Source organism: Pomacea canaliculata, linkage group LG7 (assembly GCF_003073045.1).
Source record: "Pomacea canaliculata isolate SZHN2017 linkage group LG7, ASM307304v1, whole genome shotgun sequence".
NCBI lineage: Eukaryota > Metazoa > Mollusca > Gastropoda > Architaenioglossa > Ampullariidae > Pomacea > Pomacea canaliculata.
Window position 1 is genome coordinate 29377641 of NC_037596.1, and position 25418 is coordinate 29403058.

The window sequence follows — 25418 nt, forward strand, 5'->3', positions numbered from 1 at the left end:
AGATATTTTTAATCTTAATAAAAGAAAAAAAGCACGTGAAAGAGTTTCGAGATTATAATTTGTTTGAAGTAATAATGTTTCTATTCACAAGCGCGATGTTATGATGTATCAGTTAGACAATATTATTATTTTAAAGCGCTTTAGTTTTTTTAAGCTTAAAAATGAATTTATTCGTCAAATTTACATTAATCGAAGCTTAATAATAATATTAATTTTTATATAGTGTTGAAATAAAACTGCTGCTCACATAGTTATTAACTTAAATCAAAAAAATATTAATATTTTAGAGAATATCACCAGCTGTATGAAATGTTCAAAATATATACATGTGAGAATTTCCATATTTTAATTTTTTTAAATTACCTTTTTAAGCCATAACAAGAGGATGCTTTTAGAATTGAAAATTAGTTCTAATTATTCTCTCTTGACAGATCAGATTGCAGACTTACCTGCAGAATACATCATGTTGGTTATCGTCTTTCTTGGTCTCCTGGCTGTCGCGCTCAGGTAAGAGTCAATTTGTGTGAGATAACAATTAAAGAAAAACCTACATTTATTCATCTAGTCTATTGGAAAATCGTTATTGGTGAAATGCCGTCTGATATGAATATGATTAACTTGTTCCCGGTATAATAAACTCTACGTGTACATGTGTTTGTTACATTGCTGTAATACGACAACACACTCAAGGTACCATGTATTAATCAGGTCAAAGGATGCAAAATGTTTCTATATTTATAGCGATGACGCCAGCTTCACTACCCAACTGTTCAAGTTAATCGACGTAGACCAAGATGGGGTCATTCGACCAAGTGAAATGATTGCCGGTTATAGCAACGATGACTTGAACAGTAAGAATCATCTTCCGTCAAATGACAAAGAAATTTAGAAGCGTGGGTTTATATTTTGACTGAAACTCATATTTCTATAGGTGGGACAATTATTTTTTGGAGGTTTTATTTTAAATACTCATGTTATCGTTTGTATTTATCCTCTTATGGTCGTCTGTACATAAAATATTTGGGTTACTTTACATTTATAAGATAAACTAATCAATTATTCTTGTATTTTAAAGACATGTTGTAATCCTTATGCATCCAAATGTCAGTAAAAAAATATCCTATATTTTTTTTAAGTAAGATAAAAAGCAAACAGAATTTGTTGAATATCTAGATGAGAATACACTAACAAGCTTTACCCAGTCCTGTAAAGAGGAAAACAATTGTATTTACGTGAAAATCACTTTTACAGAAGACGGACTGATGACCTACGAAGAATTCGCCGCTGGAGCACACCCCGGGTCGCCCCCTCTTTCAGTCGAGGAAGCTTTTGATTTTTGGGACAGTATTGACATCGAGAAAAATAACGAAATCGATTCAACGTGTCCTGTCGTTTTCTTCTATCTCATGGACACTAACAGTAAGTTGACAAGTTTTCAGACAAGACCTATAGACACTAAACCTAAATGTGTAAAAAATTTGAATGAATAATGAAAACGTCATCTTTTAAAATATTTTATTTTCTTTCTCAATTTAAATATTTTTTTTACCGATATCTAAGCTTTTCGTGTTTAAAAAAGAAAGAACTAAATGTCATTTCACTCTATGTACAGCTCTCTTTTCATTAATGTAGACTTTGTTAACATTTTCAGAGGACGACGAAATCAAACCTGAAGAGTTCAAAGAGAACTATTTACCGGTAATGTAATCAACTAATTACAGTCAGACGTACAGACAAACAGAAACATAAATAAAAAGGAAAGAAATAGGAGAGAATGAGAGATGCATTCTACAGGTTACCTTAAAAACGTGTCTAACGTGTGTATGCAGTATAGTAAAAAAAGATGAAAGTAATTGCTTTCACTTGATTTTGTTTCTGTATTTTCAGCTATTCCTTGAGTAAAGAGCACGGTGACAGCAAAGAAAAAGCCTAGACTGATGGCTCACAGGTTGCTTTGCCCGACACCTGAGAAAACTGACAAATAAATGTTAAATCTTTGAACAGTCACTTGAATTTTTGTTGTTCTAAATGCGTGGTGTTAGAATTGCAACTGGGAAACATTGACTGAATGTTTTTTTGCACATGTTGACGTCTGTACATCATGTTGTTATTTTTTTTCTTTCTTCTGGAGATCAAGTTTTAACCTGATGTTTTATAAAAATGGATTTAAATGAAGCTTGGACTTAGTTCCATTTATTAATTTTGTCTCCGATCCCCAAAATGTTACCTTACCTAAACAGTAATTTACAGACTACTGCATAGAATATTTCTCTTCTATCCATCATTTAAACCCCGAAAAGTCCGTTCAGATTAGATATAAAAGCTAACAAACATATACATATAAGAGGTTAATATTGAAACATTGATAAACAAAGCTATTAATATACTTTATACACAATTACATATGGACAGCTCAAAATCTTGATTTGTTCCTTAAGAGCAACAGCCTCTTTTTTTTGAATGTCCTCTTTTTAGCCCCCTACATAAATTTCGGGCAGTCATGTCTACTTACCATACTCTTTCGTGACAAGTGCTCATTTTTTTCAACGTTGTCTTTCGCTGTCCCGATCAAGCGATGTTGATTGTGTATTCTTTTATTTTCTCTCTTTTTTATGGAGCAAGGATGTGAAACGAAACAACAAATATTTACTCCCACTATCAGTATTCATCCCCAGTCTATGTTAAAAAATTAAGAAACACTAATAGACTAATCTGCAAGTGTGGACTGATAAGGTGGACGTCGAACACTGACTGGAACTAACTGCAGATCCCTTTGGTCTGTACAACTCGCTGTTGCCTACGCAGTAACCACCACCACCAGCAGCACCAACACCAGCAGCACCACCACCAACACCACCATCACCACAACTTCTTTTCTCATTTAGTTTTTATCGTTCTTACACCCACCCCCAGACGACTAAAACATTTTAATTACTCATGTCACTAAATTTTTGTTTAGACCGGTGATGTGCTTGTCAAGGAATCGCAAAATATTTCATTCTCATCAGCGACTTTTCCAGTCATCATGTTCTTTGTTAACATCGCTTTTTCATCCTTCGGCACCGCGGACACTTCAGGTTCGGCCTCGCAGTGAGCAAAGAAAGGTTTCTTCATCCGTGACGCAACGACTAAGGCGATGACGAGGAAGACGAGAAGAGCGACGCGCGTGGTGAAGAACGTGCCGAACATTCGATGTCTGAAGGCGCGCAGGTCGTACAGGGAGCACGAGCCTCTACCCGCGCACCCGGAACTCCACAGCAGACACGTGGTGTCCACAACTTGGCCGTACAGGACAGGGGCAGGAAACCAGCCTAAACAAGGGCAAATAAACATGGAATTTTAAAAATCAGATCAAGGAAAGGACGCAATAAAATAAATATCCTTACTGATGAGTAATGTTATGAGTTAGTGATAATGATGAATTTAATTAATTTTTTTCAATATAAACAATTTATTAACCATTGAAGCAACACACGTCCACATACATACTTCAAACTTTTTTATTTAAGTTTATATTAGCATAACTGCTCATCCAGTTAGTAAGAAAACTAAATATTTTTGTCCGTTCAAATTAAAAAAGAGGGAAAAGCAAAGATATATTTTTAGAAACGCTTCTGCAATTATTTTTTATAACATATTTTGTGCACGTTGCTTATAACCTATTGTTTCGCCGGTTACAGTTATAATATTTTAAAGCATGAACGGAACTCACCCAGAACTGTGTACACAAAGCTGTTGAGTCCTATGGCAACTGGCTTGTCAACCTCTGCAACACTCCTATACAAACATGCGTAAAAGTTAACACGATAAAAATAAAGAATTAAAACAAAATCTTTTCATAGAGGAATTTTAATGAAGACTAGTAAAATATAGACAATAAATACTTAATGCTATCTAATTATTTTGCTAAACACGAAAATTTTCTTAATGTATTGGTAAAAATAAAGAAAAAGGTTTCAGCTAATACTGAAAAATTACGACAGCTTAAACAAGTAAAATAAAGAATATTAAGACTAAGAGAAAAGATTTAGAGTTGTTATTTGTTAATGCATAAAAACAAAAATAAAGGAAAAACAACAACTGAAAGCTAAGTTTCAAAAAGTTACCTAGCTATAACGATAAGATATGGAATTAAACTAATCGCCCCGAGCAGTTCTGAGAAGAAGCTGATGGCCACGAAGGGATAGAACATGGTGCAGCTCTGGGCGCACAGTCCAGGAACAGCCTCTGGGACAGGTTGTGATGTCTTCTTGGGCATTTCTATGCATGAGCAGTTCCCGTAGAACTGAAAACATGGAACAACAATGTTTTGCTTCCCGAAATAAAAAGCATTATAAAAGTAATAATTACTTCTTAATTATTTATTCATTAATTTAACTCCAACTCAATAATAAATAAAATAATTATTTATTATTATTATCATCATCATCATCATTTAATTAATTTTTTTCAGTATAAACAATTATTATTATTAATTATTATAGTAATTTTTTCTACCTCCGCCGTCAATGATTTCTACAAAGTAAATGTAGTAGAGGTAAGGAACCGAATACATCAGTAATGTCTGTGGCATCGTAACACTTACAGTCCCTCTGTTCTTGGAGCATCCCGCGTGACATGGCGAGAAGTACGTCACGCCGTCTGCGCCGCACGTAGGGAAGTATGGCGAGTCATCGCATTGACAGCTCGACTGACATCGGTGTGACGTGTTCGTGACACTGACATAAGAGAAAATTCTGTCACTACAAGGGCTGTATTTGTACAAAGAAACGCTTAACGTTCTTTCCGTTCTTTGACATCTTTCTCACGTGGTGTCCTGACGAGGGGCCAGAAATACTGGTAACACTCTCACATGTTAACTCCAGCACTGTAGACAGGAATTCACGTAAACCAAGAAATAACATTGAATATCATTATTTACTCCACTTGGCTACGGTAATACAAAGTTGACAAAGACTTGTAAAATAATCATATAATAATTTTTTTTTTTTTTGACACAACAAGCATCGTCACTGACACTAAAAACAAACAGAGAGAGAAAAAAAAGTTATCAAACATGGAAAGATGTTATCTGAAGCATAAGCTGCAGTGCTTTACCCTTACAGTAAAATAGTGATAAACAATACAAACAACAAGCTGAAAGGAGCTTTTCGTTGCACGCTGTTTACCTGTGTGACGTCACGCCGGTGTCAATGTGCGGCTGGTCACAACCAAGGACAAAGCCGCTTACATGCATGCAAGTGCAAACGGCCGTTAAGATCACCATCACCTTCAAGCATTTCATTGGCGGAAACTTGAAGCGTGATGTCACGTAACCACCAATCAGCAAGCCGAGTGACATCGCCGTTATGTTCACAAGGCCTGGCGAGCAGACAAAGACACGTGTTCTTCAGGGAAAGACAACCAACAAACTGATTTAGATTAGATGTAGGTTATCCTGAATACATTTAACAGGACGTAAGAATATTGCTTGCAAATTAAAGAAAACAAAAGGACGACGATGATGACGATGCATGCAGCAGACACGGGAGGTAATCAAGTGTTACCGGTCGTGACGCTGGCCTTCCACGTGGGCAGGAAGAACTGGGTCTCAAGGTACTTGGGTAGAAATGCAAACAACCCGCTTTTTCCCAACACCAGGCAACACATGGCAAGCACCACAAGGGTGTAGACAGGGGTCATCAGCACGCGCACCACACTTCGTAGGAATTCTGCAATCGAAGCAGTTGTCTCTTCACTCACCAGAATCGTGCCCTTCAACCCAGGCATCTCCAGACGCATGAATTCTTATCATTTTCAAATGAAAAACTTAAAAAAAAGGATTAATCTGTAATTTTTGTTTTTCAGCATAGATAAATATTTAAAGATTTTCAATGTTCTTTACTTATTTAGTTTCAAGCATGCGTTTTCACCGCTAGATATATATTTAGGAAGTTAAGTAAATGTGGTAAAAAAAAAACAGGGTGGAAGTGTCGTAAACTCGGCTAGCCTAACTCAAATCTTGAGAAATGTCGAATTTCTATTTCAAAAATACGTGTAGAATGGTCCATACGGACGATAAACACACAGTTTATTTGCATACCACAAAGACTCCAGTACTGATGATTGACGTGTAACGTCTGATCGGTAATTAGCTTTTCTCGAAATGCAATCACTAGGTCTGGAAAAGTCTCTACTGCTGTCAGCATCCAACCGACTTTAAAGCAAAGACGATATATTACCTCTGGTGTCATACACGCATTGTCTGCCCTTGGCTGCACGCTTCCGCTCTTCCTTCAGAGCCGCCAGGTGGGGCTGTGGTCGAAATCGTCGTGGAAAGAACACCAGGGGAAGAGCGGTGACGATGCTTGCGATGCCGAAGACGAGAAACCCAAGCCACCAGGCTCCTATCCAGCGAGGGTCAAGGGGGGACAAGCCAGTGTCTGGACACAAGGATACACGTAGGTATATACATGCACATTCACCGATACACACAGTGCGTGTATGTGCGTTGTATTAGTGTGTGCATGTGGGTGCATTGATGCATTGGTGTGTGCGTGAGAATGTGTGTTTCTGTTTCATTTTGAAATCTCCATGATAAAGAAACTTGGCAAATCAAGGGTTAAGTCAAAACTTTTTTAAATAATGTAAAATACTAGTCTTACCTTCCAGTGTTATGTATAGTCTTGTAAAAAGTCCTCCCAGGACATAACCAAGAACAGGTCCGAACAGAGAAACACAGGAGATGATTCCTGCATCATCATCATCATCATCATCATCATCATCATCATCATCATCATCATCATCATCATCATCATCATCACCATCATCATCATCATGTGCTCAACAGTAGACGAAATGTGTGTATGTGGGTAGGTTTCATATTTTTTTATTTGTAAAAATGCACCATTTTGCTTTTTGCTATGATGCACCATTTGCCTCATCTTGACTAGATATAAGCCAGATCTTAATTATCTGGACACTATCTAGGAAAAATAGTTCTTTACCTCATAACTTAAGTGCACTTCTTTGTCAAAGTCTTCTGTCTTTACTCACCAACATGTAATGCGGTTTCAGTTTTTGGCACGTTGTCATCAATGTACATGACTATGAACACCTGACGAGGAGACTTGCCAATTCCTTGAAAAATCATTCCAATGATTAGAAACGCAACAGTCAGGCCCTTCCAGTCTTCGGAAACAGCCGCCTTCTTTCTCGAATGTTCCTTTCCACAATTGTCTCTCCCATACAATAAATTGCTCGTGAGGGAAAGGTTGTCATCAAGGGAGCGCTCCAAACTGTCGTCTGCACACAGAGGCACGATGTAGCTGCTGGAGACATCGCTCTGGGAGGCGTTCAGATCCTTCAGAGACCACGTGACAGCTAAGAGACTGTTTCTGGAGGCGAGGAAGGGGATGGTACACACGAGGCCGGCGAGGCCGAACATCATGGTGGTGACGGCGAGAGCCCGGGGAACGTGCAGCCGCAGCGCCAGGTAAGAGAAAGGCAGAATGGCCAACAGGTAACCAAGCTCGTTGCAGCTCAAGATCATACCGCTGATGGAGCTGCTGAGGCCGAACTGTCGCTCCAGCGTGGTGACCTGCGAGTTGAGGTACGTGTTCAGGGTGGACGTGGTCAAGCTTGACAGGCTGACTATCAAGGTGAAACACCCGATCCTCGCGCATCGCTATCAAAGTTTTTAAAAAATGAATCAGATAAATTTGTCTTGATGAACCTCAGTCCACATACTTTACTGTTACAACCCACAAATATCAACTTTTGTCTACAGGCTGTAACACTCTTTACACCCAACAATTTTTCACCCATTTACCAGTCCCTAATCCACTCTACTATACCCCAAACACTCTTAACGATTAGCTTTAAAATAGTTTCAATCGTATCTTTTGCAATACTAATGTGTTTATCTTTACCATTCTTAGTTGACTAAATGATGTCTTTCAGTTGGCGATAAAGACGAAAAGCGATACGAAGAACCAAACGACCACAACTTTATTCATTTTAACCTTGATTGCAATGATTTCTGGGATTGTCTAATTTAATTGTCGGGTCTTAAGCATCTAAGTAAAAGTAAGAAAAAAATTCAAATGAAGCAATTTTAGCAATTTTCCAGAAATACAATAAAAAAATATTTGTGTAGTTTAAATCATGAGAGTCCAAAAAATGTTTAAAAGTAACTTATTAATAATGGCCACCACACCTGCATGAAAGAAGGCCTACAGGAACCTGCTCCACACACTGCGTTCTCCTCGTTGCCATGGTCATCCTCTGTCATTTTATCGTCAGAGTGATTGGTCTGCAAATCTTGAAGCTCGTCCTTTTCCATTTTGGTCAGTTTATTCTGATAAACATTGGCAATATTATGTACTACACTTCAATTTGAATGTCATTGCAAACGATATAAAGCTGTAAAAACAACAAACTTTCTCTTACACTGTATCAGACAACTTACGCAGAACGAAATTACGAAGCAACTGACACCAACCGGTTTCTTGTCCTTTGGCAAACAATAAATATAAACATTAATGTGTGTTGAAAGAAAAGCACATGCAAGATCACTCTCCTTACCTTTCAGTGTAATAAATAGGCAAGTTATTTGGCGGAGCACCTTTTTAAATGTGAGTGTGGGATGCTCACATTATGAAATTTGCATCCAATAGAAAAGACGAAAACGTATCCAATCCTTTTTCCATGCATGGGGGGTCATGCAGACGTGTACAGTGAGAATCTAGACATTTTATCACCAGCTGCTACGAGGTTCTCCATGGACCTATTATGTAATAATTTACGAGGGTTTTGAGACGACTGAGGACCACATATGTTGAAGTATGAAAAAATAACAAGATTACTGGCGCAATCGTATTTATTGTTTCTCGTTCTCAATCATCTTTCCTCATATGGGGGAAGGATGGGTCCGCTGGCCACCATCAAACCCTCGCACGCACTTCCCCCTACTTACAAACCCATTCGAACATCTGTATACTTTTATCCCACACAACGACAAATCAGATAAGGGTCTGAAAGTATATATAATAAGAAGTTATGTTTGACTCTCTCATGTGTAACCGGTGTTCACGCAAGCTTTAGGACATGGTTTTATTACTCTTCCTGTAAAATTTTGATAGTTCCAGTAATATTGGAGCTCGTTTCTCGGTTTTGTCGGGATTATGCGGCCATGCGTGTCAAGTCGATATCAGTGGGCTCCTGTGGTAACATATTCTACCTGTGTTTGTCAACTTAACTCTATTACTCCGGAGATACTGAGCTGAGCCTGGACCTAAATCAAACGAGCAAAACAACGAGAACAGAGAGGTAAAGGAACATATGAAATAGCGAGACGAAGAACGTGTCAACCATGTTTAGTAAAGTAACAATATTTTAAGAAGAACACAAATGTTATAAAAATTGAAAAACAAATAATACAACCAAATGCAGATTTATCGAAAAAGGGATTAAAATATGTAAATTTTATTTAAGAAGAGAAATAGTTCAAATTTCTGCTTTTATTGGTTTTGTTTTTTTCCTCGTTAACGTTGCATATTTTTGCTGACTGCATAATTGTCATGAACACACACACAAACACCCTTTACTCATGCCGAGGTTTTTCCTTCTGCCATTGCACAAATGAGTTGGGCATGCGCAGTCGAGACGCCTGACGTCACAGCGTTGCCTGGTAACAAGCTTATTCTCTGAACTCGATTTCATCTTTTCCCCCATCTTTCTTTCATTTTAGTCCAGTCTCTTCGTTTCGCGCTTCTTCTGGTAGTCGTGACTTCGAAGCTTGTCGTGACCTGCGTTTTTTTTTTTTTTTGTTTTGTTTTTTTTGCGCAGCCATCCATCCAGCCGACCGCCATTCCTCCAGTAGCTTCGTTGTGTGTCCACCCTTTCCCCCATAACATTTTTCTCATTGTTGTGATGTCATCGACGGAACCGGTAACTGTTAACAGTGTCCACCCAAACAACCCCTCTACTCGACCACTCCACCACTCGCTGAACAAGTTATCGTCAGGCTTTTGTCCTGTCCGAAGTAGAAACTGAGATAGTCGGGTGGGTGACTAGGGTTTATCGTGAGGGGTGTAGCAGGGTATGGATTTATTGAAGAGGAAAGCTGGAGGATCGTATACGTATGACTTTGTATTTTGTTGTTTTGTTTTTGCTTACCCCCCTCTCCTCCACTGACTTTCACATCTTCTCTCTTCCGGACTCTCTCTCTCTCTTGCAAATCCTTGTTAACGACATAACTAATCATCTAAGCTCTTTATCGTCAGGACGCTCTGAAGTCACAGCTGCCAATCTGCAGGAAAAGATCAGTAAAATAAAAAGTATAATATATTTCCTGAAAAATAATCCAATATAGCATTAGAATTCACAAAAAGGTAAATGATGTGAGGAAAAAGCTTTGCTATCATGTGTGCAGTCGTGGGCGTGCGCGCGTTTGTGTTCTCTCTCGCGCACACACACATGTGTAATTAACAACTATCAAAAAAGTCACCCTAATTGATAAAAACTTGTAAAACAGTGATAACAAGAAAGATAAACTATTTTAAGAAAGTTGTTTTACTTTTTTTAAATATTTGAAACGTTTCATGAAGGACGTTACCACTATTTTTAAACCTTGTTACGACAGTCTTGTACACTGTAGATACTTTAAATAAATGTGAACATGTATCTTAAGGTTTAAATCATGGTGGCATCAGATTACAGCGCATATCGCTACAAACAACGTGACGAGATCAAATGTTACAGTCAACAGGAGAGATAACTACAGCTACACGCCTCCTTTTTGAGTCGTCACGAGTTGCCTCACTGAGTGCATTGTCGGCTGCCACCGTTTGTCAAACATGGCTGAAAATTTTCTGACATAATTTAAAAATCGATATTTAATATATGGATTTAAAATGTCCTTTATCAATACTAAATAAGCGAGTGTGGCTAATGTTTTATTGGATAGTTTTCTGTACGTCTGTAAGAGAATGTGTCATACGCACATACACGTTTAATTTCGGAGACAGAGTCCTAACCAAATCTTAACTAAGAAAAAATTATAATAGTTCTTTAGCAAAGTAAAAAAAAAAGAGTAACCCATAGTAAAAGGGAGAGAAGACGGAAAGAGAAAAGAGAGACTGTCGCTGATACCAACACTGTTTCTTACGACAATAAATACAGGGTACTATGTATTAATCAGTTTACAGGATGCAGAATGTTCATATCTGTTTAGCCATCCTGACAACTTCGCTACTTCAGTGTTTCACGCAATCGACGCCGACAAAGATGGTATTATTGGTCTGATTAAAATTTTTGCCAGCTTAAACAAAGATGACGTAAACGGTAATCACATCATCATCGTCGTCGTCATCGTCCTCATCGTCATCGTCCTCATCATTATCATCATCATCATCATCTATTTTTTAGAATATACATTTACATTGAGTAACCGGCCACGAATGTCAATAAGGAACTTGATAAACAAAGCTTGCCTATTTTTAAACAGAACAAAATATCTGATGTTATTGACTTTCTTTTAAATATTAGTGCTTAAAGGGGAGTAATCCTTAGAGGAACAATTCCTAAAGATTCCAGTGTTGCCTCCCTTATGTATTCTCTAATTTTCGCACAGAATTACAAGCTGACTCGACTGTGGTTACAACAGTATGCCGCCCGCTTGTTGCCGTAATGTACAGTATTATACGCAAACCAGTGCTTACGGATGGCTGTGGGCGGCCATTTTTCATTTGATTTTATATGATTTACAGGAAGAACTAATCACAACAATCTTTAATTGCAGATCACACTGACTTAAGCTCTGGCTCAGTAATTTTACCAGTACTTATGGACTTCAAGTTTAATGTCTGGGACAACTGATCAGAACATTAGATGGGAAACCCAGTCCTTAAGAATAGAACATGAGTGATTTTGAGAAAATTTAGAGACTTTGACAATGTTTAAAATCTATTATTTCATACATTTTGTTTTAATTTTGAAACGTATGGTTACAAAAAATATAAATCTATTTTTCCTGCTTTGCGATAATTTTCTGTTTGACGCTGTTGGAGAAAGAGTTGGCGGGGATGTAGAGCAGGGGCTCTCAAAGTGTGGTTTTCGATTTTCGTTTGATTTTCGTTTAGTGTTTTACATTATCTACTTAGCTTAACCCTTTTAATGTATGTTGCGTGTATATTTTTAACGTCGTTTTAGGTTATATGCTTCACTTTTTAAACAAATGAAATTAATTTTCAGATTACGGTAAAATCACGATTAAAGAATATGAAAAGAATGCTCCACGGGTAATTTTAAATAGATAATGTTTACTGCCTTTACCACCATTGGTCATCATCATCATCGTCGTCGTCGTCGTCGTCGTTTTCCTTCTAATCATCATCCACCTCTTTCTTCTTCGATTTCTTCTCATCCTCATAATAACATAGGTTTGTCTTCTTTCTGCTTCTAGTTGTTATCATCATCATCAATCATCATCATCAATTGTCGTCGTCGTCCTCGTCACAGGCGACTCCATAGCTATGAACCTATTCCTAAATATTTTTATTTATTTATCTAAATTCTTTTAATCAATTCTACTTATTATCCCCGTGAAGGCGTCCCATGGTCGCTCTACTGTACAGAAAACATATGTGTGTACATAATTTACATTTTAAACACCTTTTTGTTGGATAAAAATAAAAGGTTGATGTTTAGTAGGCGGGTCTGGGGATGTCTATTAAACTGAAGAGATGCACACCTTTATTTGTCAGAATTCATTTTACAAATCTCTTTCGCAGACGACGGAAACGTGACTTTTGAAGAGTTTAAAGCTCATCAGCAGCCCGGTATGACCGAGGATAAAATCGAGTGTGAATTTAACTACTACAACGAACTAGATGGCATTGGAGACGACGTGATTGCTCTAATGGAGCTGAAAATCTTTTTGACCATGCTTGATACTAACGGTGAGGTAACACCTTTGACACGAATAATTTAAAAGTATTTCCAGCTAATGCTTACAGAAGATCGTACACTCTTTTTAAAATGTCTTGCGTGAATAATTTTAACATCGTTTAATGTTATGCGCTCCACTTTTTAAAAAACTTAATTTAATTTTCAGATGACGGTGAAATCACTTTTAAAGAATATCAAAGGGTCGTTCCACAGGTAATATTACATAATGATTACTGACTTTACCATCATTTACCGTCATCATCATCATCACCATCCTCCTCCTGCTTCTTATACTTCTCCCAATCATCATCATCATCATCAAGACACATCTCTTTCTCCTTCTTCTGCTCCTATTTGTCATTACCAAATTTATACTCATCATCATCGTCCTTATCGTTTATTATCATCATCATCATTATTATCATAATCGTCATCGTCGTCGTCGTCATCATCATCATTATGATATTGGTATCGATCGGTACTACATTCCCTTTCTTTTGCAATATCATGTTACTCTCAGCTCTTGTTTTTGTTATTTGGTTCCTCTTTGTGTTTTCTGTATTTGATTTTATTCTTTGTTTAGTATGGTTGTTTATAATTTTTAGTTTATATGTTATTTGTTTGTTTTCCTGTCTCTCGTATGCTGTCCATGTTTCGTTTTTGTTCTTAAGCGCTAAAAGAATGCTCCTTAGGAGTGTAAGTGTACGCTCTAAAATTTTGCATTTTTTATAGTATTATTTTTATTATTAATGATACAAATTTTTAAACCATGCAAATGCGTGATTTAAAAAACAACTTATTTTATAGGCTCTTAAATTATTTATACACTTTACTTATTTCGTCTGAATGGACGTCTATCGTATCAAGATCGTCAAATGGATTGTACTGAATCAAATACATAAAATTCAAATGCATCATCATGAAAGAGAGAAAGAAAACATGGCAAAAGATGTAGGTGATTTAAAAGATTTCTCTTAACTTTGCTAGATAAAGAAGGGAATAAGAATAGTGTAATTGATGCAAATTTTTTTGTCTTCGCAGCTAGGCAGAGTTATCCGAAAGAAGATTAAAGCCTTACGACCCTGAGAGTGGAATAGAACTGTTGTTTAGACCAAACGACGTATAAATAACAACAAGACACGTGACAAGGCCTTCCTCTTGCTTTGAGTTATGGTTGATTAAATACACTAACATCAGACTAGTGCTACTCCTGATAATGGAAAGCTTTGAAAATGATTCTTTTAATCTCCGCTCTAATAATAAAAGAAGACAGCGATGTAAGCAGATAATTATGATAAAATCATTTCAATAAGAGGCAAATAGCAACAACATTAATGAATTATTATTAAAATCGTGTTACAAAAACCTACAAAATTCTTTGCAGTTTTACTGTCTGAAAAAGGTCGTGCATGGTACGCCTGGTTGTCTTGTTTGTGTAAGTGACACTGACACAGTAATGTAAAATATATTATCTTTACTGTTCTTTTTTTCGAGCTCATAGAAAAAAACACATCTTTTTAAATCCCTGTTTTAAGTTGACGTGATAGTTGGGACGAGATCAGACTGGATTCACATAAAATTAACGTTCACTGTTCACCCACACAAACTCACATGTATTCCTAAAATAACAGTTGTGTTAGTATTTTCACTGTTGCCACATTTCTTAAAGTCCAGTCAGATCATGCGCTTTCATATTTTGATTCGATATAAACGATAATTAATGGCAACATTATTGTCACAACTACTGTCATTAACTAAAATTCGTATCATACCAGTGCCGTCTACACAAACTAAAATTGTTTTCATACCTGCCAAGATGAAATTAATTAGTTACAGCTTTTGGTAAAGTTATTACTTATAAGAAAATAATAAAGCTTAAGGCTCCTGGCAAAAGCCTCTAGTTTTATATCCAAAATATTCCTGGCAAACCTTTGTGTTTGCTTATCTTCCGAAAACGGCATTTCCATCTTAAGCGCCATCTGGTGGATTGTGTTTTTACAGAATTTGTGATCATTCACCATCGTCAGTAATGATTTTCGATAGGGACATCAGTCGTCGACCATTTTTAGTCTCATTAAAGTGTCTATGAACCGAAGATCGTCGAGCGAAAAAAGTGAAATCACGTGATCCACGCCAACAAAGGATGAAGTCTACCAGCGCCACGTGCAGGACGTCACGGCTTCTTGCCTTCTCTCTCTTCCACACACATGTACAGGCGGGGACAAACACACATAGTAACAAGCTGCTGCAGACTTAATCATGTACTTAAAGTCATACCAGTGGTTATATATATATATAATTATGGTAAAGGATTAAGTATGAGATATTGTGATTAAAACAGCCGCCAGGTGCAAACCCTTGAAAACCAGAAATTCGATAAATACAGTAAAACCTCGAGTTAACCATTTTCTCAGTATAACGTGGGCTTTTCCTTGTGTCTTCAATAAATATCGTATATACTCTGACTCCGATTTAATATTTCCACTAAGAAAATGCGCCAACACCACTCACGGCTGTATTTTTTTTTTTTTTACAGTGCTCTTAACATGTACAGTCAATCTAATTACATACTGTAAGCGTGTTGTCTTCGCCGTTTTAACAACCGCCTTCCTACACCCTTCCCCACACGGATTCCCGCTCCAAAAGTGTCTTCGTTTGTAGTCGCACTCGTATTTTTGTTTGTTGTATACACCCCTGTAAACAATATACACAAAAAGAACCTTGCTGCTCAACTTCTCCACTTTTACAACATAATATATTTAGTTAGGATTATGATATACGGAGCCTATCATACTTTCTCCATATTTGGGTGTAATCTGAAGCAAAACAAAAAAAGTATTTCCTCGGTTTATATTTCGTTTTACTGTAATCAGTTTTAATCTAGCTTAACACTGATTAATTGAGTTTTCATCACATGGAGATAGATATATAGTCCGGCCATCTACTCAACACCTCAAATCACGCTGTCTCGGTTTCACTAATCTGCTTCGTTCAAACGGTAAGTCCAGTGTATCAGTTAGATATTAATATTACAATTACGACTACTAATTTAAAGGGCTTTTTAAGTGTCGAAAACAATACTGAATCTTTCTTTTCGAATTATATCCAAGATGACATTTCCTTATTACCGACTTAGTTTTATACTCACATACTCATGAACTTTGATTGTAGAATAATTATATTTTGAAGATTTATCCATATGTGTGAAATATTTAAAAATTATTAGTTATTACAGTTTGTACATGAAAGAGTTATCTTTTTATGCTAACTTAAGAGAGTGTCTGAAGAATTAAACAAGATGTCCACTTATTTTATCTCGACAGATCAGTTTGCAGACTTACCTTCAGAATACATCATGCTGGTTATCGTCTTTCTTGGTCTACTGGCTGTCGCGCTCAGGTAAAAGTCGCTTTGTCTTAGGTAGCAATCAACAGAAGAACCTACACTTATTTTAAGTAGTCTGAAAAAGTCTACAGGTAAAAGGTCGTCACAGTCAGCTACAATCATTCACACACACACACAGGTACTCACTCACCCACACATGCATATAAATATATATATATATATATACAAACTCTCTCTTTCTCACTCACACACATACAAACGCACTTCCACTACTACCAGCATCATCTTTTTAAACTGCCGTAACACGACAGTATATTTAATGTACCATGTATTAATCAGATCTTAGAAAACAAATTTTTTTTTATATTATTAGCTCTCCTGACAACTACGTTGCTCGAATGTTTCAATATTTGGACGACAACAAGGATGAGGCTATTGGGTTCAGTGAATTGTTTGCCAACTATCACAATGATGACGTGGACGGTAATCATCATTATCATAATTTTAATTTTAATTTTAAAATGTTAGGCCTAAATTACACTTGAATCAATCTGATCGAATTATCAGACTTCCTGCTCGTGTGCTCTTTAATGTAGTAACCGAAGCACCTGTCAGTGAAATTTAAAAACAAAGGGTTTATTTTCTGACTGGCACTTACGTGTCTCTGACTGGGACAAGTGTTTACATGTTTTGCTGTCTGTTGTTTGCTGTAGGTATTCCGATTTTGTCCACCAATTGCATTCTTTAAATACTTCCACGTGATTGCTATTTTAGAACAGTCTTTTGTGTGAATTTGTTTCACTGAGATGACATTGGAGACCATTAAATATCTGAAATCCTTTTCAGCATAGTAAAATGAAGATTTGTGGATTGTATGTTTAGGGCTGAGCGGCGGGGTATTGTTTTCCATTAATGAACCGCTTTTAATGAACATGGTCATTAAAAAGTTTGGTGTTTGGGGTTGCTAAAATTAGGACAAAATCTTGTAAATTTATATAAGCTTTGCCGAGTTTTTTTGTTACGACACCTTGGTTCACTTTTACAGGAGATGAACTGATGACCCTTGAAGAATTCGCCGCTGGACCACATCCCGGTTCACCCCCTCTTGAAGTCGGGAAAGCTTTTAAAATCTTCGACAAAATGGACGGACAGGAAGACGGCTTCATCCGTCCGTCTTCTGCTGAAGCCGTTTTCAAAAGACTGGACGGCAACAGTAAGTTTGAAAGCTTTTGAAAAAGGCCTTTGGGACACAATACACAAATGTACAAATAAAGTAAATGATAAAAGCAATTTCTTTTCATCTAACAAAAGTATAGTTGAAATCGTAGATTTCATGGTCGTCATTCTTTTTTGTCAGTTTTCTTCAATTTGAAACTGTTTTCTGTTTAAAAAAGACTAATTGTCCTTTTCTACTTGCAGTATTGTTTTCTCTAAACTATGTTTACATTTTCAGACGATGGAAAACTCACACGTGAAGAAATCAAACAGGAATTTTCTGCCGGTATTTTAAATAGCCGATAGACAAACACGCAGACACATAGAAAAACAGAAAGATGAATATTTAGGAAAAGAATGTGACAGAAAGAGAGATGAAGTAATAGTATCCTACTGGTTACCCCGATAAACTTATTTAACATGAGTATCTAGGGTTAAACTAAGAATAATGCAGAAAATAAGATTTTAATGATTATTTACACTTGATTTTGTTGTTGTGTGTCAGCTCTTCAAGAATTACAAGCACAGGCCTAGGCGAACTACTAAGTGACAGCCTGGTATGACCCTGCATGAAGAGACTATTAAAAGTTCAACTTTCTGACAATCATTTGCGATTTTTCTTGTTTGTTTGCGTTGTAAGGTGTAAACATTGCATTGTGAGTTTTGTACTTGTTGATGTCTGTACATTATGTTGTTGATTTCTTTTCTGTCTTCTGGTGTTTTATACATGATGATTTATCAAATTAATTTTTAAATACAGCATGGTACCTCTCACAGCTGTCACAACGTTAGTAGATATAATACCATAACATGTACTACTGGTGAAATTTGCGAACGATAAATTTACTTTCTTCTAGCGAGTGTCAAATCTACTAAACATAATTATTGCATATCACATGCATCTCAAAAGTGTTTCTTTTTGAGGCGATAGGAGACAACAACAAATAACATTAATTTTTAATAATAATATATCAGAAAAAATTATAAACTACACTTATTATTATTTATCCTTTCATGGTTCAAAGCATCAAATACTTTAACATGTAAACTGCTACTAATTTAGAATATTTCTATATAACTCCTTTATCAGAATTTTTTCAAAACAACTAGAACATCAGATTGTACACACTATTTTCTGTTACATAGTAATGAAACCTTCAAGTGCCATACTGCAGCAGTGTAGGTAGTAATAGAAATGTCTGTCCACTTTGAATAAAGGACTCTAAAGTAACTAACGATGCACATCAAAGACAGTGTCGGTCCCCTTGATGTTTGACCAACGATGATGACACAAGGTTTACCCATAGGCTGCTGCTGCAGGTAGCCCGCGGCTTCTGGACATGTGTATCAGCGATTGTAGAGGAAGAACAACACAAATAAAGATCTAATATAAGGGGGATTACTGCGATCCTCTTTTCTGTCTTTTTTTTCTGCCCATTACCTCCCATTCATATGTTGAATATTATGACAATTCAGTATAACCATCAAGTTACAGACACACTCGCAACATTTTTAATTTGCAAACTTGATTTAGGAACTCTGAAATGAAATAAACACTTTGCGACCTACACTAATTCTTGACTGTCAGGAAAACTTTAGATGAAAATATATGTGTATAAATATATATGATTTGTTTATCTAGACGTGATGTCAATGTTTCATAGAATATACTGAAATGTAGAAAGGCACTCCGACTCTCTCTGTCTCACACACACACACATCGATTCCAAAGTGACTAGCTACCTTCTCCCGATATTGCAGATTTTGTTTCTCTTTTTTATTTTCTATTCTTTTTTTTCTAATGGTTTATTTTGAATATATGCAGCTACGAGCATGTGTCAGGGTAATAACATTATTGGTTTTGATCATAGTAAAGCCACCTACTAAAGCATGAACAATATTGACGATGAGATATTAATGTTGATAATCCTTTAGCTTTACATAAACCTCCCATTTATCTAATGAATTTCGAGAAAACAAGAAATACCTAACTGTGATAAATTAAGTAATGTAGACCCACTTGCATTGTTGTTTAGATGACATATAGCAATCTCTCAGTGTCGACATGTTTTGGTGATTGTTCAAGAAGATTTAAAATTTCAAAACTAAACACACACACGCACAGTGGGAGAAAAAGACAAGGCTATGTTTATATAATTAAAAAATTAATTACTACAGCTTTATACCACAGCTTACGGCTGCAATTCAAATAACACGTGATTAAGTTCAAGTAGGGTTCACTTCTCAACTTTAATTAAAAACTAAGATTTTCTTTCTTGACAAGCTTCATCCTGAATGAGTAATCTGTTGACCGCCAACAACAGTATATATTTGCTTTTTCGAGTCCCAGTCACACCAACAGCTCAAACAAATCTTGTTTTACTGACCTTCATCTGATTCAATCGGTAAGTAGTAATGGTTTACATACTTTAAACTTATCACTATTATTCATTTTAAATACAGTGGGTAAATGTACATTAAATTTTTAAACGATTTGTTGTGTTAGCTTAAATTTAATTCTTATTTTTCACAAATTATATATATTGCGTGCAGTATTTTTAATAAACTTTAGGTTCTAAACTTTAAAGATAAAATAAAATGTAAGCGATAAAATAAAATTGTTGAAGAACATTTTTTTTAATTCCAGAACTCTTTCATGTTTATTATCAAGGTATTGCCCACATTTGCTTTTGATGTATACAATAAATTTAATACAATAATAAAACAAGATTTTCATTAAATAATTATCGTTTCCCATGTCACAATTGCTCAACAAACAATTGGTTTTGAACGAATCCTACATCAGTGTTAAATTATCCATAAGATAATCACTGTTTCTTCAAAATATATAAATAGTAGAAAGTTTTAGATGGTAAAACATGATTGACAATATTTTAATATAGCTAAATCTTTTTGCTAAATCTTTTTTGCAGAAGGATCCGCATATTTCACAATGAAGATTGTCGTTGTCTTAAGTCTTCTGGTTGCTGTGAGTGGGTAAAAGTCACCTTTATACTGCACAAAATTACTTTGATATTAAAACATTTTGACATTTTAGAATGTCTCATTGGGAATGAGAAGTTCTTAACTTAAAATATTATCTGAAAAAAACTGCAATGACTTTGCAGAAAAATTGCAATTAAGCAATGCAGACTAATAATAAAAGGGAGGCAGAAGTGAAGATTATTTTTTTTCTAAAATGATTTCTTTAATATCAACAATCCATTAGTAAAATTAGAAAAAATTAGTAAAATTAGAAAAAATATTCGACACTTTCAGCTATGACTCTAAGGAATTTCGGAAATACTTCGACGCAATCGACAAAAATCATGATGGCAAAATAACTCTGCTTGAATGGATTATTCACTACAGGAAATACGACGTAGACGGTACTTGCTTAATTTCTCTTTTTTTATATATAACCAATGAAACAGACGTTGTTGTCATCATCCTCTGTTATGGACTTAAGCAACAACAACAACAAAAACATTAACATTCTAATTTGTCACAAATTGTAGCAATCAAATCAGGGCTTCTGCTTACGCAAAAAATTGCGTACAGTACGCATTAAAAGTTCGGAGGACCCCTTCAATTTTCGTCAATGGGGTCTCCTTCAAATTTGGGCGAAGAACAGGGACCCCTTAAAAATCTGAAGAAGGGGTCCTTGGGACCCCAAAGAATTTAGCCTTAGCAAAAGCCTTGTAAAATATTATATTTCTGGGTTAGCAAGAGGTCTTGGTGATTCAATGAACTGTTGGAGTATTGAATTGAATAATGGGACTGACAACACCACAAAATCTGTTTGTAGCTGATGGCATAGTCAGCCTCAAGGAGTTCGCTACATCTCTACTGCCAGAGACACTACCAGCTGTAGTCAAGGCAACTTACAGCTTCTACGACAAGATGGACGGTGTGAGTGATGGAGTGCTTCGTTACTCACTCATGGACACCGCATTTACATACCATGATGTTAACCGTGAGTTGTACTTTCTACATCAGGTCTTGAGACATAAAAGTAAACTGTTGTAAATGCATTTCATATTGGCATAAGCTATCATTTTGAATATACTATTTATATCTATAACCATCTAAGTTTAAATGTGTTAACTTATCTAAAACTGCTTTGTGTCCTACAATCATAGTGAAAAGCAACATGTTAGTTGAATTCCTTATTGTTCAAATGTCTGAACTATATTCATCTAAATTTACATTTTCAGACGACGGGATAATCTGTTTCAACGAATATGAATTTACTTGTAAAAAGGTAATACCACTTGCTCCTCTACGGAAAGTCATCTAGAAATATCTAATGGTGTAAAGCAAATTTAAAGCACTTGGGGAAAGTTAAAAAAAAAAAATCTAGGGTAGTGAGAAGAAAAAGATTCTTGCTAATGTGTGTAAGTTTTGCTCTAGCTGACACATGATGATATCAGAGGATTTGATATAGAAAAATATGACATGAAAGGTAAGATGCATGCATAATAGTGGGAAGTATGGTGCCTCATGTATAGCACAACATAGGAATCTACTTTAAAGGGGGATAACAATGTTGAAACGAAAGGGTTGTTTGTTTCCTTAATTTTGTTGTTGTTGTTACTTTTGGTTGTTTGTTGTTTTTTTTTAAAAGATGTTTTATTGTTTTTTGCATTATTTTTGTGGTTTGTTTTGCTGTGCTCCAGACACAGTAGATTAACTTTTTTCTGCCAACTGCAAAATTAATGTATGAATGTATAATAATAATAAATAAATGATAGTAATAATAAATGTATGAAACTGTAGATTATTTGCGTTAAGTTCTTAAAGCACTCAATATAAACTGTACCAAAAAAAATGGATTGATAGCATCCCCTGTATCATTGTGTAAAGGACATGCATCTTTCCCATCTGACTTTGTTTATGAGAGGTGGATGTGCCATGTACACAATAATAAGGGATTTTTCTTGTTCGCAGATACGTGGCAACATCATGAAAAAGATCCAAGCGCTTTAGCCAAATAATAACAGCCTATGGCAATGATTCCAGGAGGATAATAAATAAATATTCTGAAACAAATTATCTTGGCTCTCCATATAGGTTGTGTACTTGTTAACATTGCTTTTAATTTATGGAATCGCAAAAGATAGATCATGGGCCTTGGTTGTTTAGTTTTATCATTCTTGGTTTCCTTTTACCTCCTCCTCCTCCTCCTCCTCATCATCATCATCATCATCATCATCATCATCATCATCATCATCATCATCATCATCATCATCACTTTTACTATTTTTAACGGAAAGTGGAAACCAACACCAATCATTATCTTTTATCATCATTGCGATATCATTATTCAAGTATGGTCTTCTGAACTCAGCATCTTATACACAATCTCCCTTACTTGCATCGGTAACGAAGAATAGATCGTTAAACACTTTCAATCACACGCGCACAGCACGCACGGTGATCAAGTCCGTTAATCCGCCATCTGCGCTCCGACACGGCTCATTGTCTCCCTTGCCAGGCACACACACAAGCTCACGTAGACACTGCACTGTGGCCACAGCTGCACAGCATCTATGCATAAAATCAATAAAACGTAGGAAGCGATAATGAAAAATCCTAAAAAATATTGGTTTTTTGTTAAGCAGTTTTAACATGAGCTAACAACTAAGTCTAAATAATGGCAAGACACGTGACACAGGCTTCTAATAAAATTAAAAATGTTTGAAATCAATGATGGTGGTTTCTTTTTATTATTATTATTATTATGTGCTCTGATGACGTTGATTGACATACACTAACATCAGACTCATGCTACTCGTGGTAATGGAAACCTTTGACTATGTTTCTTTTGATAAGCGTGCGAATGATTAAAGATAACGCAGGTATGTAAGCAAATAATGATAGTAACATTTCCATAATAAGATGAGTAACAACAACATGAATGAATTGTTAATAAAAACCTGTGGGATACCTACAGGATTATTCTACATTTTATTCACAAGACCAAACTGTATATGAGGTCGCTCGTCCCCAGAGACAGAGACATTCAGTGTATAACGTCTGCCCCCACGTGGAGACATCAGTTGCGTTTTGTTTGTGTGGTGTGTTTACGAATTAAGCTGTGAGTGTGGAATATGGAAAAAATCAGTGTTGTGGTGAAATTTACATCATTCTTAAGTTGAATATCAAGAAAAGGAACTTTCTCTCAGGACTGATTTTAGAATTATATATCATTACTAAAATAACACATCTTTAATAATAGTAAGGATTAACTGATGTATGTTCACTAGGATTTTTTTTTACATTTTTTTGTGTGATTTTATTAGTTAAATCATTACAGGCCTACAAAAGAGGTAGAGTTGCTTGTGTAGAAAAGATCGTGCAAATGTCCAGGCGTTTAATTTTGGAATGCGAGTGTCTGTGACAAGGTTAATATTAATACTTATATTGCTGAGAAAATTTTTGCGGGCAGACACTTATTTTCAGTAGCAGTTGGAGTCGCAAAAAAAGGTCTGACTCATTTCCACGTATAATATTTGGATCTTTGACTGGTGGAGCAGAATATACTATCACCATGTCTTTTTCTTATTCTAAACGATGATAAAAATCTTTGTCTCGCCCTATGATACTCATCTGATGCAATCAGAAACACAGATATCATTCTCTTATTTCTTATCATTTAATTTAAACTTCTGTCATGGTTAGCGTTCCTTATCACATGCCATGTTCACACTCTATGTGCTTAAGGTATTATTCTTCTCTGAGTCATGGGAATGTTTTGTTCATGTAGTAACAGCAGTGGAGGCTCAACTCTTCCCTCAACTCGGCTTAAGCTTAGTCTGGATACAGTCCTCTTAGGACAGTAAATGTCGACACCACATGGGCACGACAGAATAAATCACACACATCAGGAGCAAGAGTCTGAAAGTTTTAAAAATCATTCCAATAGTCTATAGTCAACCTTGTTGTAAAATCATGTGTTTCGATTTTAAAATGTGTTGATACCTAGCGGTTTGTGAGATTGTCGACTTCTGCCTAAGGGAGCGAACTACGTCAATGTGTATCAAATTATCGTTTCGAAAATATTTAAACAATGGTAAATTTAACTTTCATACAATTTTCGCACACGTAGACAATAAATTTTTTTAGAGCGAAAAGTTAATTATAGTAAAAAGGATAAAACTACACAATTAAGGAGAACTTCTCTTGAACTTTCATGAAACAAAATCTTTATTTTGCAATAGAAATATAGTCTCAGAGCCGTCAAGTACATTTACTTATAAAGAGGTCTCTGTGTGTGTGTGTGTACGTGTGCGCGCGAGAGAGACAGTAACAGAATATGTGTGTGTGATTTTTTTTCTTTTATTATTTTTCTTCTTTTAATGAGTACTTAAAACAGAACTTTTTTTTCTAGATAAATGTTAACGAAATATCTAATTCTTACCAAACGTAATCTTGGAATGTCTGGATCACTCTAAATTGCTCCTTAGTACTAAGCTGACATAAATGGATAAATCTTTCAAGTCATTGAGCAAAGTCTGACCAAACAGATTTTAATTAAATCGTGACATTTCTTTAGGTGTTATTATTAGATATGCCATTAGGTTAGAGGAAAATTAAAAGAATTATAAGGAAATGAAAAGAACCAATAGCTTGATACACAGTAGCCTGCAGGGTTGTGATACTTGAACTTATCACTCTCAGTTTCTTTAGTAGCTTTCTTTCCTTTTAGTCTTCAAGTCCGGCAACTAGCCCCTGGCCACATGTCTTATTCTCTCCCCTGCATTACATACAAACAAATACACACACACACGTATATTGTTACTAGAGCTGCTGTAGGTCAATGAATGTAAAGAATTCGTAAATTAACTCAACTGTAGAAATAAATACTAGGAGACGTTGGTGGACATTTTCTTGACAGCACGCGCAGATTAACTTCCAGATAATCA

The 25418-nt window shown here is 35.9% G+C and overlaps 4 protein-coding genes across 6 annotated transcripts in view; 3 read left to right on the forward strand and 1 right to left on the reverse strand.

Moving 5' to 3' along the window:
* LOC112569335 overlaps positions 1-25418 on the forward strand; it is a 94198-nt gene that overhangs the window by 31188 nt on the left and 37592 nt on the right. The gene's annotated exons all lie outside the window — the stretch shown is intronic.
* LOC112569371 lies at positions 438-18089 on the forward strand. The gene is made up of 5 exons (XM_025247169.1): positions 438-507; positions 16649-16758; positions 17321-17488; positions 17729-17776; positions 17996-18089. Exons 1-5 carry the CDS (start codon positions 464-466, stop codon positions 18022-18024), a joined length of 399 nt encoding a protein of 132 aa, XP_025102954.1. The 5' UTR covers positions 438-463; the 3' UTR covers positions 18025-18089.
* LOC112569294 (solute carrier organic anion transporter family member 2A1-like) lies at positions 2632-8540 on the reverse strand. Its single transcript, XM_025247048.1, has 11 exons — positions 8450-8540; positions 8198-8338; positions 7036-7666; positions 6645-6731; positions 6222-6422; positions 5547-5711; positions 5169-5361; positions 4586-4718; positions 4107-4285; positions 3713-3777; positions 2632-3311 (listed from the first exon to the last, which is right to left on the reverse strand). Exons 2-11 carry the CDS (start codon positions 8321-8323, stop codon positions 2956-2958), a joined length of 2136 nt encoding a protein of 711 aa, XP_025102833.1. The 5' UTR covers positions 8324-8338; positions 8450-8540; the 3' UTR covers positions 2632-2955.
* Positions 19836-21839, forward strand: LOC112569369. 2 transcript variants are annotated; one of them, XM_025247167.1, is made up of 6 exons: positions 19837-19895; positions 20138-20161; positions 20424-20487; positions 20770-20879; positions 21299-21466; positions 21708-21839. In XM_025247167.1, exons 3-6 carry the CDS (start codon positions 20444-20446, stop codon positions 21788-21790), a joined length of 405 nt encoding a protein of 134 aa, XP_025102952.1. In that variant the 5' UTR covers positions 19837-19895; positions 20138-20161; positions 20424-20443; the 3' UTR covers positions 21791-21839. The 2 variants fall into 2 exon arrangements, with proteins under 2 accessions (XP_025102950.1, XP_025102952.1); XM_025247165.1 differs by lacking the exon at positions 20138-20161 and having other exon boundaries at positions 19836-19895.

Coding starts and splice junctions, on each gene's coding strand:
- LOC112569371 (XM_025247169.1), top strand. CDS start 464: ATGTTGGTTATCGTCTTTCTTGGTCTCCTGGCTGTCGCGCTCAG. Junction 17,489..17,728: donor CAAAAGACTGGACGGCAACA/GTAAGTTTGAAA, acceptor TTACATTTTCAG/ACGATGGAAAACTCACACGT. Junction 17,777..17,995: donor CAAACAGGAATTTTCTGCCG/GTATTTTAAATA, acceptor GTTGTGTGTCAG/CTCTTCAAGAATTACAAGCA.
- LOC112569294 (XM_025247048.1), bottom strand. CDS start 8,323: ATGGAAAAGGACGAGCTTCAAGATTTGCAGACCAATCACTCTGACGAT. Junction 6,423..6,644: donor ACTATACATAACACTGGAAG/GTAAGACTAGTA, acceptor CCTTGTGTCCAG/ACACTGGCTTGTCCCCCCTT. Junction 5,362..5,546: donor GAAGGCCAGCGTCACGACCG/GTAACACTTGAT, acceptor TCTGCTCGCCAG/GCCTTGTGAACATAACGGCG.
- LOC112569369 (XM_025247165.1), top strand. CDS start 20,444: ATGAAGATTGTCGTTGTCTTAAGTCTTCTGGTTGCTGTGAGTGG. Junction 20,488..20,769: donor CTTCTGGTTGCTGTGAGTGG/GTAAAAGTCACC, acceptor CGACACTTTCAG/CTATGACTCTAAGGAATTTC. Junction 20,880..21,298: donor CAGGAAATACGACGTAGACG/GTACTTGCTTAA, acceptor ATCTGTTTGTAG/CTGATGGCATAGTCAGCCTC.